At 44.3% G+C, this 14,596-nt stretch overlaps 2 protein-coding genes across 3 annotated transcripts in view; both read left to right on the top strand.

Moving 5' to 3' along the window:
* dmrt1 (doublesex and mab-3 related transcription factor 1) overlaps positions 1-1,385 on the top strand; it is a 36,048-nt gene extending 34,663 nt beyond the window's left edge. For both annotated transcript variants that reach the window (XM_006797731.2, XM_006797730.3), the window contains exon 5: positions 936-1,385. In XM_006797731.2, the coding sequence (XP_006797794.2) occupies positions 936-1,093 (158 nt within the window). In that variant the 3' untranslated portion in view covers positions 1,094-1,385. The remainder of the gene's footprint in view (positions 1-935) is intronic.
* An 8,544-nt stretch (positions 1,386-9,929) lies between these two features.
* Positions 9,930-12,822, top strand: dmrt3a (doublesex and mab-3 related transcription factor 3a). The gene is made up of 2 exons (XM_006797728.3): positions 9,930-10,640; positions 11,783-12,822. The coding sequence occupies exons 1-2, from the start codon at positions 10,241-10,243 to the stop codon at positions 12,793-12,795; spliced, it is 1,413 nt and encodes a 470-aa protein (XP_006797791.2). The 5' UTR covers positions 9,930-10,240; the 3' UTR covers positions 12,796-12,822.
* Positions 12,823-14,596: the final 1,774 nt, after the last annotated feature.

Below are 14,596 nucleotides of genomic sequence, written 5' to 3'. Positions count from 1 at the left end.
CATATTAATGACTTTGAGTTTCTGAGGAAGAGATTTTACTTTGATGTCAGACGTGAAGTGAACCATCTGAGGATTGTCAGGGTTTTTCCCGGTTTATTATCATTTCACTGCAGTGTGAAGGAGTTTTAATATTTGATAATCAAATGTGTCGAGCAAAGCTCAGCAAACGTTGTCATCGGTGCCATCGTGACAACATTTTGGATGTGCCACTGACTCCTCGCAGGAATTTCCTCCATCAAATTCTGTGACTTCTTGTAGTTGGTGCAGCAAAGATTCTGGAAAGTTGTATGAAACATAATCTCTTGTTTTTAATACTTTAATATCATTTTTAAAGTGGTCTTGAGCGATAGTTGTCCAGGCTTTCTGAAGGTCTCTCAAAGTTTTCTTCGGGCATTGGCTGCTCGATTTTCAGTCCAGTCCAGGAGATGAACAGGAAAATAAAATCCAGCAGACACAGGACAGGAGACGGATCAGCCTCTCAGTCGATTCATTCAACAGCCCAACAGTGAGTCTGCAGCTCACTGTAAAGCAGGGTGGAGGCTCAGAACACAGAGCAGCACCGTCAGGTTTTTATCCACCATGAAAACCAAAGCATCTGATTGGGCACAGCTTCATTTGTCAGCACACTGCCAGTGCAGTTACGAGCTTACCTGGACAGGTACAAAATGTTGCTGCTTTGCATTGCTGCGTCTATTTGTCATCGTCCGACTTTTATTTAATCAACATAAATAGAGTCATTAGAAAAAATGTTTCATTATCGACCCAGGTGGTTGTTTTAGTCCCTGACATTGTTCGGTTTGTTTGATGTTAATGAAGTAAATCGATCGTTTGTTGGTGACTCACAGGGTTCAGACTCTTTAAGCACATTTTTGCTCTGAGAAATATTCGGTGCTCCTCAGCACATCCCTGACTCTCCATCTGTCTTGTTCCTGCAGCCTTCTCACCCGGCAGCATCTCCGCCGGTCACGACTCCACCATGATCTGCCGCTCCATCAGCTCCCTGGTTAACACTGACGCCAAGGCTGAGTGCGAGGCCGGCAGCCAAGCTGACGGCTTCACCGTCGACTCCATGGAAGGCGGCGCCTCCAAATAAGAGAAGAAAAGGATAAGATCACACGACAGAAGCTTTACGAGCTCGGACGAGCTGAAACTTGATGTTCTTTAAAAACCGTTTAATCGTTCGCTCTAGTTTCACGTTGTCTTCACGTTGTCTGCACGTTTCCCTTCTAAAGCTCTGTTCTTGTATTTGTAGATCATTTTTAGGGTTACGTATCACAATGTAATTAACTGGCTAATGCAGCGAGACCCTTGATTAGCTTTAATCAAGATCAGATGATTGAGCGTGAAGCAACTCTTCAAAACAGAAATAAAGTGGGGTTTTTAAATGCAGAGCAAGCTTCTGGTTTTTCCTTTGAATGAAGCTGCAGCGCCGCATTTCTGGTGAGGGCTGCTTAGCATGATCGACTTTCACCTCATCAGTCCAACAGCTGGTGACTTATTCCCAGACGAGAACAAGAAGACCACATTTTTCTGTGTTAAACTCTTTGCAGCTTGTAAAGAACAAACATGTCAGGATGATGTGCTGTTGGATAATCAGCGTGCACAACCTTTAACAGTCTAACCTCCGTCAGTGTCCGCGTGCACATTTACACTCCGGCTCAACATTTAAAAGTCTGATTCTCTAAACGAGCAACGTAAAGACAAAAACGAGACTTTCAAGTTAAGATTTGTTAAAAATAACATTTAATTTAATTTTTATTTCACTTTTTATGATTATTTATGAACCAGGTGATTTATTTGATCTGACCAAATGAAACTACATATGGATGTTTCCTGTTAGTTACCTCATTATGCTGTCATGTCAGCTAATTATGGGCCCACTGTACCCATATTCTCACAATGGGAGAAAAAAAAGATTTAATCTGAAAAACTGTTTTTCAGATTAAAAGTCAACTGATGTAAAAAAAAAAAATCACAAAAATCAAATATTTGTGACGTAAAGTTTGGTCTCCGACTGGACGTCCGTATCAGACTCAGGTGTCCTCCCGAGGACGGCGTGGGACGGGTTAGACGGGAATCCTCTGCTGCATTGGCGCCTGGTGAGCACCGGCTGCTTATTTATGGTGCAGATCCAGCAGCTTCATATCTTCCACAGCATTTGCATGTCTATTGTGTTTTTAACCCTCCTGTGGCCGGAGTCAGCTGTGCACACCGCTTACTGTTTGCAACTTTTCCAGCGTCCTGTCAGGCGGAGCAGAGGTGGAGCAGAGGTGGAGGCCAGCGGCTGACTTTGGAATATTTTTCAGCTCCATGTTTGCTGATCGACCTGTGAGCATGTGGAGAAAAACTATATCTTAAATATAAAAGTAACTTTCTCATTTCTGCTCTTTTTTACTGAAGGCATAAAGCTGCATTTGACTTCAGAGTTTAACTGTAAATGAAAAAGCAACTCGCGGCCCGGAGCTCTCCCCGCTCCGCACACTCTGTGTTTTATAGAGACTCATTTCAAACGGCTCGCTTCCAATGCCTCTATTTGTGTTTGTGTTTGAATAAGACAGCAACAAAAGTAATTTGGAGCTTTGGAGTTTATGTCGCTACAGGTTTTCTGGGAATAAAAACGCTGGGACGTGATGGAGTGCGAACGTGGCCGTGCGCCGGGAACAACGATATAAAACAGACAAAGAAAATTACTTGTATTTTCTTTGTGCTGCACTGTGGGAACATTCATTGGATTGTGCCCCATCTGTTGTAATCAATAACGTGACCATCTTGTTTTTTTATGAAATGCACTTACTCTTAATTTCATCCACCAGTGGTTTTAGAGAGAAGAATGTGGAGTTACCTATAAGGCTCTGACATTATAAATCACCTCTGGAGACCAGATTGTACAGCAGTATCGATTGATCCTGATATATCACAGAAATTTACTGTCACTTCTGTTTTCAATTAAAGATACAATCAGTCAGATAATGACTTAATTGGATTTTACAGAAGATTGAGTTTTATCGCCCCGTGCTTTATGAGTTTAGTTAAGGAAGGCCATTTTATCACAGTTGTCAGGCCGCCGCTGCCTTGTCCTTCTGTAGCTGCTGCCTCGTGTACAGGCAGGGGAGAAAGTGTCACAGGGTCGGTTTTCCTTGAGCTGCCTCCGCCTCCATGAATCACGCCCTCCCGTAATAGATAAAATCTGCTCGGATCCCGCCGTGACACCTGCTCGGGGAGTGATGGGAGCTCGGTGAGACGGTGTGGAAGGGGATGCTGCAGGTTCAGAGACGGAGGAGGAAATTTCACGGCCAGGACGTTGGCACCACTGTTGGAAAGGAGAGAGTTCAAAGGTTATTTTATTGAGATGATATTTTACTGTGTAGATGAAACATTCTACATTAAAAGAAACCAGTCCTCCCATTCTGCTCATTCCCAGTTCCATGTTTTTATTCCTGACTCTACTAGACCAGCTTTGCATGATTCACAATTCAAAATAAGCCTTATACATCTTTTACTACTGAAACTAAAAATGTGTTTCTAGTTATTTTTTATTCACAATAAATGAGAAACGTGGCCGCTCGGTTACTTCTCGGGTCGCCACAGCATGTGGCCGGCTCAGGCTTTCTCAGTGACGTCATACAGATCCAGAAGTAGGAAAAAAGTCTCACAGCGAGTTCTTCTATATAATTATTTACATTTTTTTGTCTGTTTAATATGATTGTCCTGCATAATAACACCATAGTGTAAATTTAATGTTACAGAAAAAGCACAACAGGTGCCCTTTGAGTCTGCGTCTGTATTTAGCATCTTAACACCAGAGAGCGTTTCACCTTTAACATATCAAACTCAGCTCTGTTTACGGCCACGAACTTGGACTCGAGGATTAACTGAGCAGAAATGTAGCGGTCCTAGTCCACTGTGATGTCACAAAGGACATTTTTGGTGGTAACTGAAAAAACTGCAACATAATTTCACTGAAATGTCTAAAAATAGAAGGAGGTCAGAGTATTTTCCAGTTGGTCTCATGCTGACAGCACTGACGTGGCTGTTTGGGTCAGATGAAGGGTTTGCAGAGAAACTTCTGAAAGAGTGAACTGAATCTTTTTGAAGTATGAAAGTATGAAACGTGAAAACTGAACGAGGTTAATACTCGAGTGATAAAAACACACACTGAGTGATATTCAGTGGTTAGAAACAGCTGATGGTGTTTGCTAGTCTCTCATTGGGTGATGATTAAAAAAAAGAAAAGTCAGGCGCAGCAGAACAGAGTTTACTCTGTGATGAGACCAACAAACAGCAGATTTGTTAAAATGTATCACATTAAAAAATACAAATAATGACCAACTTTTTTTTGAAAACAATGAAGACGTTTTGCTCAGAGTTCGAAAGCTTCGCCTCCAGAGGACACGAGACAGAAGAAAGGTGAATCTCTCTTATTCAGCATCATAATTACACAGGATCAAAATAAACTTTAGAGCTTCTTTCCACTCTGACAAGAAGATGAAGAGTGATGCTGACATGACGGAATAAAGGCTGAGAAAAGGACGTGGCTACTACCAGCGGTTACTACCAGTGGTTACCATGGAAATCTGAGGAAAAAGGACGTATGAACCCCTCATGAGCGTCCGTGGGAGAGTGGATGGGTCGGTGTGTTTTTGGTACTCGTGTAATCGATACAACAGGCTGATGCATGCGATCAGATTGTTCTTTCAAAGTAAAAGCAGACGGTGAGCCGTGATGATCAGGTGAACTCTTATTCTCATTTCAGCTCTTTGACCTTTGACCCACCGCCTCATGTGTGAGCACGTTTCACTAAAGCTCTCATGTTGTCATGTTTTTGTTTCTTTTTGGCTGTTTTAGTGTTTGAAGGTTTGATTTTTGAGTCTGTTGCTTCACAGCTTTGCAGTCCTGAGTTTAGTCTTGATTTTTACATAGTACTAGTTTTAGATCCCGCCCTGGTTTCCTGTCTGCTCTCCTTGCTGACTGCTGATTGGTTGTTTCACTTTGAATGTTTATTCTCTTGTGTTTGATTTCCTTCATTCTTCTCACCTGTGTTATTCACTTTCACCTGTCTTGGTCTCTTCCTGTTTGTCCTCACACATCAGCCCCTGGTGTATAAATAGTCCCGGCTTTTTCATCGTCAGCTCTCCGATGTTCCTCTGGCCTGATGTTTTGTTCCTTCTGACTCGTCATATTTTTAGATTTCTTCTCTCTTTTTTACTTTAATTACACTAAAAGTCTATTTTATATAAAGGCTGAGTTTTGTTGGAATATTCTGCCTCCACTCTGCATACCTTAAAAAATCCAGTAAAATTAAAGTGTGTACTTCAAGTATTCTGTACGTATCAGCAGCCACTGACTTCAGCTGGTTTACTGAGAGCACGACTGTCTGAAGGACAGAACGAGCTTTGTTCATAAATGTCTGTCCTGAAAGCTGAGCATCAATAAAAGGCCAAACTGTGAAGACGAACTTCCAGGTTCACCCTCCCTGATCTGAGACACAGAGCAGCCTTTGGGAGGACAGAGTGCGACCAGAGGCCTCAGTCATGGCCTGATTTTGGTATGAAGAGATTAGTTCATTGTTAAAAATGGCCATTTTATACTTATCTATATCTCAAAAAGAGTTTGCAGCCTTGCAAGACATGCAGTAAAATACCAAGAAGCTCTCAAAGTGTTATGTTGTTGGCCTCCCTCTGCACCCAAAATACATTTTTAAATCAGTTTTATTTGAATCTCAGTGTCAGACGAGCAGGCCTGCATCAGCACTCTGTGTATGACATAATAAGCTCATAAAATAATCTTTCTAGAATAACGACACGTTAATAGTTTTCCACAGAAAAATCTAAATGATTATTTAACTCATGAAATTATATGAAAATAGTTTTCATTCGTTCGAATAATGAATCACATTTTGTATGACAACTTCAGATTTAAACCACTTTGTATTCGTCCTGTTTTTACTATTATTATTGCATCTTTCCTTTTTTGTAGTTCTCATCATCAAATTTACTTCCCTGCCCGGCGCCGACGGGGTTGAGCAGCCGCGTAAAGAACTCCATAAAATTTTAGCCATCTTCAAACATTTTATAGCTTTACAAGCAAGTCAAATAAAAACGACCTGCCCTCCTTAATGATGATAATAACATTTATTTATTTATTTACAAATGTGAGATAATAAGAGACGAAAGAAAAAGCTCAGTTTGAGATGTGAATATAATCTATAACTCTGAGACTGATAATATTAACGACACACTCACGTGCGCACGCTTTGCTGATATTTCTGTTTAATTTATTCAGTATTTTGTTTTTACTGCCCGCTTATAGATTTTCTTGCAGCGGTCTTAAAATCACAGCCTTTCCCTTTTGGCCTGGATGAAGGCTGACGTCTGACTGATGTCCTCGGTCAGCTTTCTAAAGACGTCAGATGTCCAGCTAATTCCTCTGTAGGAGCTCGGTGTCCCGCCTCCCCTGGGAAAGTTAAATCAGCGTTTCTGTGACAGGACTTGTGAGTGGCAGCGACGCCCCCAATCAGCACCTCATAAAAACCTCACTCAGCAGAGGTCAGCTCCTCCTCCTGCTCCGGAGGGGCCCCGCCGGAGGAGTCCCCTCAGCCAGTGCAAACAGGAGCTCCAACATGAGAGACTCAAGTGCAAAGAAAGCACCGTGGGAAGGTTTTGTGTCGTGGACAAAACTGCCTAAAATAAATACTGGAACTCCGTTTATGAAGCAAAAACTGAAAAAAGGCTTCGACACATTAATCTGAGTCCAGATTTGCAGGATGGAGGTCACGTGGTTTAAGTTCACAGAGCTCTGTGTGACGAACCAATGAGCCCGACTACGATCTCTCATAATAACAGGATTTATAATGAGACCAAGTCAACGTGGAGTCTCGAAAAGATGCACTTTTATCCAAATATCACTAATAAATAAAAAGAAGGAAAATATAAAAACACATTAATCATCCTCGGCTGACACCTTAAAGAGAGAATCATTATTTTTACTTTGAATATATTTTTACATTTTTTCAGGTAAATGTAATCCTACAATATTAGAGTATAAATACTTCTTTTCCTGCTTTGCTGACGGATGATTCAAAAGTAACAAAACAGTGTTTAAACTGTGTGGAGCTGCCAAAATAATTACATTTTTAAATTCTCCTGTGTCTGTTGTCGGGATCTTATTCTTCTAATGAATGGCACGTTGCTTTAGGCACATTATAATTTTGCATGTGTAAAAGAATGTGTGACTTTGAGCTCATTTTAAATACTCTGTATAAGCAATCCTGTCATTTTAATACAGGACAACTTCACATTTCCTATAGAAGCACGTTTTTCAAATTCACCCACATATGTGAAAATATTGGATATAAATATGCTGATGCCATACAGCACCACACACAGAACTTCATGTATTTATTTACTTTTAGTTACTTCTGGGTTGGAGCAGCTCAGAAACTCAGTGTGCGGCAGTGTTTTAATATCAAAGGTCTAAAATCTGAGATTATTAACATTTTACACGTGCGTGGGCGCTTTCATTGACTTAATATTACGTTGACACAGCTACATATAAATGTGGGCTATAACACATACTGACTGAGCGGACTGGCACAAGTTTAATTTGGATTACATTTGTAACGTGAAACATCTTAGCGAGTAAATTCGAGTAACCTTATTTTAATCCGTCACCCACGCGTGTTGGGCTGTCAGCGAGCGCGGTCACAGACAGCGAGCAGGTGTTTAAACCCAACTCGCGCTTGAACTGAAGCAGGTAACACTGCAGGCGATGCGCCTCCAGAGCCGCCCCTCACCTCACGGTGGCTAATTTGGCCGCGACCAGCGCGTCAGGGCGCTAAAGGACACCTTGTGCGTGACGTGGAAACGCAGGAGTCCCTCCAGCATCCTGCAGAGCTCTAACAGAGAAGCTGCAGTATAAACTTTCATCCCGAACGTGTTTTAATCTTTATCGTGAACAACACGAATAAATTTATTATGCGTTCACCCGCAGCCTCCCACTCCCACAAATCTACTCGGCCGGCACAAACTGCAAAGCCACTCTAGTCACCTTGAAATTTCCTCTGCTATTTTCCAATTAAAAGCTTAATAGCCCTGGAGACGGGCTTCACGCGGGGAAGTTTACCGTGCTCTTATTCCCTGTAAGCCGCGAGCCTCGGATCCCATTATTTGCTTGAATAAACCTTTTTTACGGTCAGAAATGGGCCCGGCTTTGTCCGGTGTTATGTTTCAATGCCCTCTATTAGTCCGGCAGAAGGGACATATCAGCATCCTCGACATAGTTCCCAAAGGGCTTTTATACATGCAGAGGCCTAATCAGCTAAGTTATGTACGATTGTGTAAAAGGTGCGAGAAGCGCCATTATTATTTTTCGCCCCTAGAATTAAGACTTAAAGGCCTGCAGGACACGGAGGAGCGCGGAGAGATGTCCGGGCCTGTAATCGAATTATGAACAGTCTTTAAATACCAACCTTTTTACAACGTAAAGGGTTTCATGGGTGACTCGTTTGGATATTTCAGAAAAGGGAAACAGTTTGGTTGTGTTTTTATGAAACAGCTGATTTAAGATTTAAAGGTTTCGCTGGTTTGTTTCAGGGAGCGAGTCCTTTTAAAACCTGCACACAGGAGATGGCAGATTTAGTCGTTTTGTGATTTCACGCTTCTTTTTACACACACACCCTCTCTCTATGTGTGTGTGTGTGTGTGTGTGTGTGTGTGTGTGTGTGTGTGTGTGTGTGTGTGTGTGTGTGTGTGTGCGTGCGTGCGTGTGCGCGTGTGTGGCGTACGACGCTAATGTTGCTAAAAAGGGGCTCAAAACAAATCGAGTGCCTGGAAAGAACATGAGGCTCTTAAATCTTCATGCGAGTCTGTCCTGAAGAGTGATTTTTCTCTGAGCTACTTACACTAATTGCAGTATTATCACAGTAATATTGCAGTAACGTTTAAGTAATATCACACTAATATTGCAGTAAAGTTGCAGTAATATTGCACTAAAATCACACTAATATCGCACTGATGCTGTAATAATTTTGCACTAATAGTGGAATAATCTTGTGGTAATATTGCACTAATATTGCACTAATATTGCACTAATATCACGCTAATATTGCACTAATATTGCAGTAATATTGCACTAATATTGCAGTAATATCACGCTAATATTGCACTAATATCACGCTAATATCGCACTGATGCTGTAATAATTTTGCACTAATAGTGGAATAATCTTGTGGTAATATTGCACTAATATTGCACTAATATCACGCTAATATTGCACTAATATTGCAGTAATATTGCACTAATATTGCAGTAATATTGCACTAATATTGCACTAATATTGCAGTAATATCACGCTAATATTGCACTAATATCACGCTAATATCGCACTGATGCTGTAATAATTTTGCACTAATAGTGGAATAATCTTGTGGTAATATTTCACTAATATTGCACTAATATCACGCTAATATTGCACTAATATTGCAGTAAAGTTGCACTAATATTGCACTAATATCACGCTAATATTGCACTAATATTGCAGTAAAGTTGCACTAATATTGCAGTAAAGTTGCACTAATATTGCACTAATATCACGCTAATATTGCACTAATATTGCAGTAATATTGCACTAATATCACGCTAATATTGCACTAATATTGCAGTAAAGTTGCACTAATATTGCACTAATATTGCACTAATATTGCAGTAAAGTTGCACTAATATTACAGTAAAGTTGCACTAATATTGCAGTAATGTTGCACTAATGCTGTAGTAATTTTGCACTAATAGTGGAATAATCTTGTAGTAATATTGCAGTAAAGTTGCACTAATGTTGCAGTAAAGTTGCAGTAATATTGGAATAATCTTGCAGTAATATTGCAGTCATGTTGTAGCTTCATTGATAAATCTGTAACACGGGGTGTCATTTCGGGTCCAGGGTCACGTGTTTGCCTCCAGCAGCGTGTCCGGTGCTTCGGGAGGTCGTTGCTGTTATCTGATCCTCGCAGGCGCTTTGACGCGTTTGGTTACTGCTCGTCTCCATAATAGCGTGTCAGGCTGATGCGTATCAGTGCTGTCAGCTGAGGAAAGGTGGATCCTCCACTACAAGCCCACACCTCTCATCCTCCTCCTGTCATGCGTGCAGCACAGCAGCTCCATCCACCTCCACCTCTCTGACTGCTGCTGCGGCCGACGGCGACTCTCGCACCCGCGTCCACGCTGGAAAACAGGCTGAGTCCGATGCAATGAACGGTTATGGGTCTCCGTACCTCTACATGGGGGCTCCGGTGTCACAGCCTCGGGCCCCCCTCCAGAGGACCCCCAAGTGCGCGCGCTGCCGGAACCACGGCGTGCTGTCTTGGCTCAAGGGTCACAAGCGCTACTGCCGGTTCAAAGACTGCACCTGCGAGAAGTGCATCCTCATCATCGAGCGGCAGCGCGTCATGGCGGCGCAGGTGGCGCTCCGGAGGCAGCAGGCGAACGAGAGCCTGGAGAGCCTCATCCCGGAGTCCCTCAGAGTGCTGCCCGGCATCGGCTTAGCCGGGGCCGGCGAGGGGAATCAGCCAGCCCCGCCGAGGACCGAGGAGCTGGAGCTGAGGTGGAGCAGCACGGAGCCGGGGCAGCCCGGAGCACCGCTGTGCTCAGGTAGGAGAGCAGGGGGGAGAGCAGGGGGGAGATATTTGACTCTCTAAACAATTATTGTTTGTCTGGGATGAAGAAGAAAAAAAACCCCCAAATTATGGGATGTTTTTTTACTAAGAATATTTTTAAAGGCCTAAAACTCACAAACATCGTGACTTTATTATTTTAAACCGTTTTCAGGTCAAACAAAAACGGATGTTAAACAATATAAAAGCTGAAATGATCGTTGATAATGACACATTTAGCTGAAGTGATCGATACACGTCACTCCGATTTCTGTGAAATAATCACGTGAATACGAGGTTTCAGTTTGAGAGTCAGGAAACAGATGAAGATGTTTCAGGAAAGAGACGTTTAATAAAACTGAAGCGAAATAAAACAGAGACGTGTTGACATTTTTAACAACACGTTTAAAACAATATGAATTAATTCAGTTTTTAACATTTGTTTAAATAATGATGCAGATATAATTATTACAGACGTTTTTTCTGCTGCTGAACTTTTAATAATGTTTTTCTATTTCACGCAGAAAATTTTATTTTCTATATAAATATAAAAACTAAATAATTTATATAAAATAAAATGTGTTTAGTTCTCGCTGACCTGCGTGGAAATGATTTCTGTGAGAACCATTAAAGAATAATTACTTTCCATCCACCTGCCCGAATCAGCTTTATTGCTCCTGACACTTTAAGCACAGATTCGGACACGCGCGCTTTCATTTCCTGCGTGACTGTAAAAGATTACAGTAATCAGCGGCGGACAGGCCCGATCGAATATAATCGCCATATTTCTCGCAGGAGGTCAGCTCCGGATGAAATGTTGCCGAGCAACAGGCGATGTGTTTGCAAACTGCGGTCAAAGATCCCACGGCGCGCGCACTCAGCACTCTGCGTTAACAGCTTCTGTGGGGAGGCTCAGATAAATCCTCACACGTCTGCGTGTAGCGGACAAGTCGTGACACGCGATTAATGGCATGTTGCTTTTCCTCGTGAGGAGCGGAGGTGTTTGCACTGTGAGGCGGGGTGAGGAGTTCGCACTAACCGCCTGTGAGCTCACAGGCTTTGGGGTGTGCTGAAAGTTTTGTGTGGATGCTGACACTCTTTCGTGATTTTGTGCTTACGTTGTGAATCTCTGACCCGCAGAGCCCACGGAGGACGGCGCAGACGAGGTTTCAGCAGGAGAGAACGGAGAGAGCTCCAGCGAGAAGGAGCAGGACGCGGTCAGCTCACCGGAGGCCTCCAAACCGAACTGCTACACCCCCGAGTCTCCGGGGACCCCCTCCCTGCCAGAGGAGAGCCGCTACGGCCTCCCTAAAGCCGGGAGCGCCGAGAAGGAGGCCAAAGCCGAGAGTCCGCAGAAGTATCCGGCCAGCCCCGCGGAGCAGGGCGTGCTGATCGAGGGCCTCGGCGGCTCAATCACGCTGCCCCTCAGCCTCCGGGCCAACCGGCCCCCGCTCGAGGTGCTCAAGAAGATCTTCCCCGCCCACAAGCCTCCGGTGCTGGAGCTCATCCTGCGGGGCTGTGGGGGCGACCTGGTGGGGGCCATCGAGGTGCTGCTGTCTAGTCGGAATCCTGACGCCAGCGCGCCACCGCACGCGGACGCGCACGCAGACGCGCTGGTGCTGCCCTCCAACGGACACCTGTTCGAGCCCGGCCTGGGCTCCTACCACCCGGCGTCCTCCTCCGCCAAGTGGTCCGTGGGCTCCGCTTTCCGGGTCCCGGACTCGCTGCGCTTCACCTCCGACTCCGCCGCGGGGGTGGTGTCCACGGGCGCGCTGGGGGTCCCCCTGCAGCACCCGTCCTTCCCGCAGCCCACGCGCTACCCGCTTATGCTGCGCAGCTCTCTGACGCGCAGCCACGCGGGCCCCTTCGTGCACAACGACGTGACTCTGTGGAACTCCGTGGCCCTGCAGCAGCAGTACCAGCTGCGCTCCGCGGCGCAGTACGTGTCCCCGTTCCCCCCTGGCGCCCCCGGCGGGCCCGGGTTGTTCCGAGGCTCAACCCTCCTCCCCTCCAGGCCCTCCGAGGAGCCGCGCGTGGGCATCCAGGAGGAGGGGTGCCCGCTGGGGCCCAAGCCGGGCCTCTACTCCCCGGATGAGGAGTACGAGGAGCGCTCAGATTCCGCAGACTCCCGCATCCTGAACTCCTCCAGCTGAACAGGAGGCTGGGGAACATGTGTCACCGTGACAGGACGTGTGCGTGGACGGCGTTGACTGTCCTGTCTGAGCTGAGCCGTGGGAGCAATCACTCCGATGAACATCAGCCTCGCGCTTCCCACACTGGACTCGACCAAAGCGGGTGAATGTAACAGACTCATTATTCTGAAAGCGTCTCAGCTGTTTCCTGTAAGCATGTGTAGTACTGTGAAATCTGCCGTGTCCGGATCACGGCTGCATGTCGAGTAATGCCAAATAAATGTGAGTAGTCCAAACGGATAACGGCTGTTTTCTTGCGTGTCGGCCACACACACTCAGTCACGATTACACGAGACTACAACATGTCTGCCCACAGTCCGGCTTCACATCCACACATAAAACACGCGTGACACCAAAGGATAATAATAGAGGCAAAATACGGAAGCATTCCCGATAATGATGTTGTTTTATGGAGCAGCAGTAATAATAAAACCGTAATTTAATCAGGAGTGGAAACATTTAATCTATTTATGAGTGTGCCGTGGGCCTGATCTCTGTCACCCGTGGCACCGTCAGCGCGCTCCTCACAGACACGTGATGTTGTTTTTGTATGAAATGTTTTCACATAAAGCCGAACAGAAAGATCTGAAATCAGCTTTAAAAAATCTGATTTTCCTTTAATTTTTTAAAAGAAAATAATAAATAATCTCAGTTTGTTTCGAAGCATCAAAACACGAGATTATAAATATGATATTCATGTTATTTAAAATGATTAAAACCTCGTGAAACCCACTGTTTAGATATTTGGTGTCATATCGAGGATGTTTCTGTAAAAGTGAAAAACAAACACTGATCGTCATCAGACAGTGACGTCAGTCAGGCTGTCAGTGCTTTAGAAACCTCAAACACAATAATAAGAGCACGTGTCTCCCTCAGTGCTCGTGTATTTAAACCTGTGACGTGTTGATGATCTGCGCAGCTGCAGACCAATCACATATTCCAGCTTTTAAACTTCCACTTGTTCAGACGCTCCAAAGGTGACAAATCCCAACTAACCAGGTAAGACGAAACATCCGGATTAAGCAGCTGCAGCGGATTAAAATAAACACACGTGACTTTATAGTTACAACAGAGAAGCGACAGTGCTGTGAATAATCTGTGGATCAAAATTATCCACGCGCGTGGGGGGAAATTGTTTTTACTCACAGAAATACAGAAATGAATATCCGCTCGTCCACGTTTCCTTCGCTCAGCGCGCGGCCCCTCACTCTAAACCTGTCACGTGCTGCCATCTAGTGGTGTCCTTTGCACATAAACCACAAACAGGCGCCGGAGACTCGTGACGTGGATAATGACGATTTTCAAAACAGTAAATGTAACGAAGACGAGTGATGTGAGAAATAAAAGCCACAGAATACCCGACAGTGGGCAGGAAAGAGGGAGGACGCGCCCGGAAGCTGAACCCCGGCCTTGCTCATGGACAGCTCGGCAACTGTTTCTGCGCTTTGTGACAGCGCAGTGATATTTCCTACTGCACTACAGTCACCTGACAGCTGTGTTAACATGTGGATGCAAAACACGAGAGAAGCGTCAGAGTGATTTATACACGTAGAAAGACACGTGAAACCAAATTATCAATAAAATAATCTGTTTGTCTGTTTGTCTGTTATTTTGGACATTTTTTTGGGGGATATTTTCAAGACTAAAATCTTATTATTGAGTGGTTTAAGAGTCCGATTCACTGACCAATATTATTATTTTGTCTTTCAGACTCATGAAACACAGAGTTCCTAACATTCATGTGCAGTCACATATTTATGAG

Source organism: Neolamprologus brichardi, chromosome 12, assembly GCF_056152115.1.
Source record: "Neolamprologus brichardi isolate AB-2024 chromosome 12, ASM5615211v1, whole genome shotgun sequence".
NCBI lineage: Eukaryota > Metazoa > Chordata > Actinopteri > Cichliformes > Cichlidae > Neolamprologus > Neolamprologus brichardi.
This window is presented reverse-complemented; position numbering and strand designations above follow the sequence as displayed.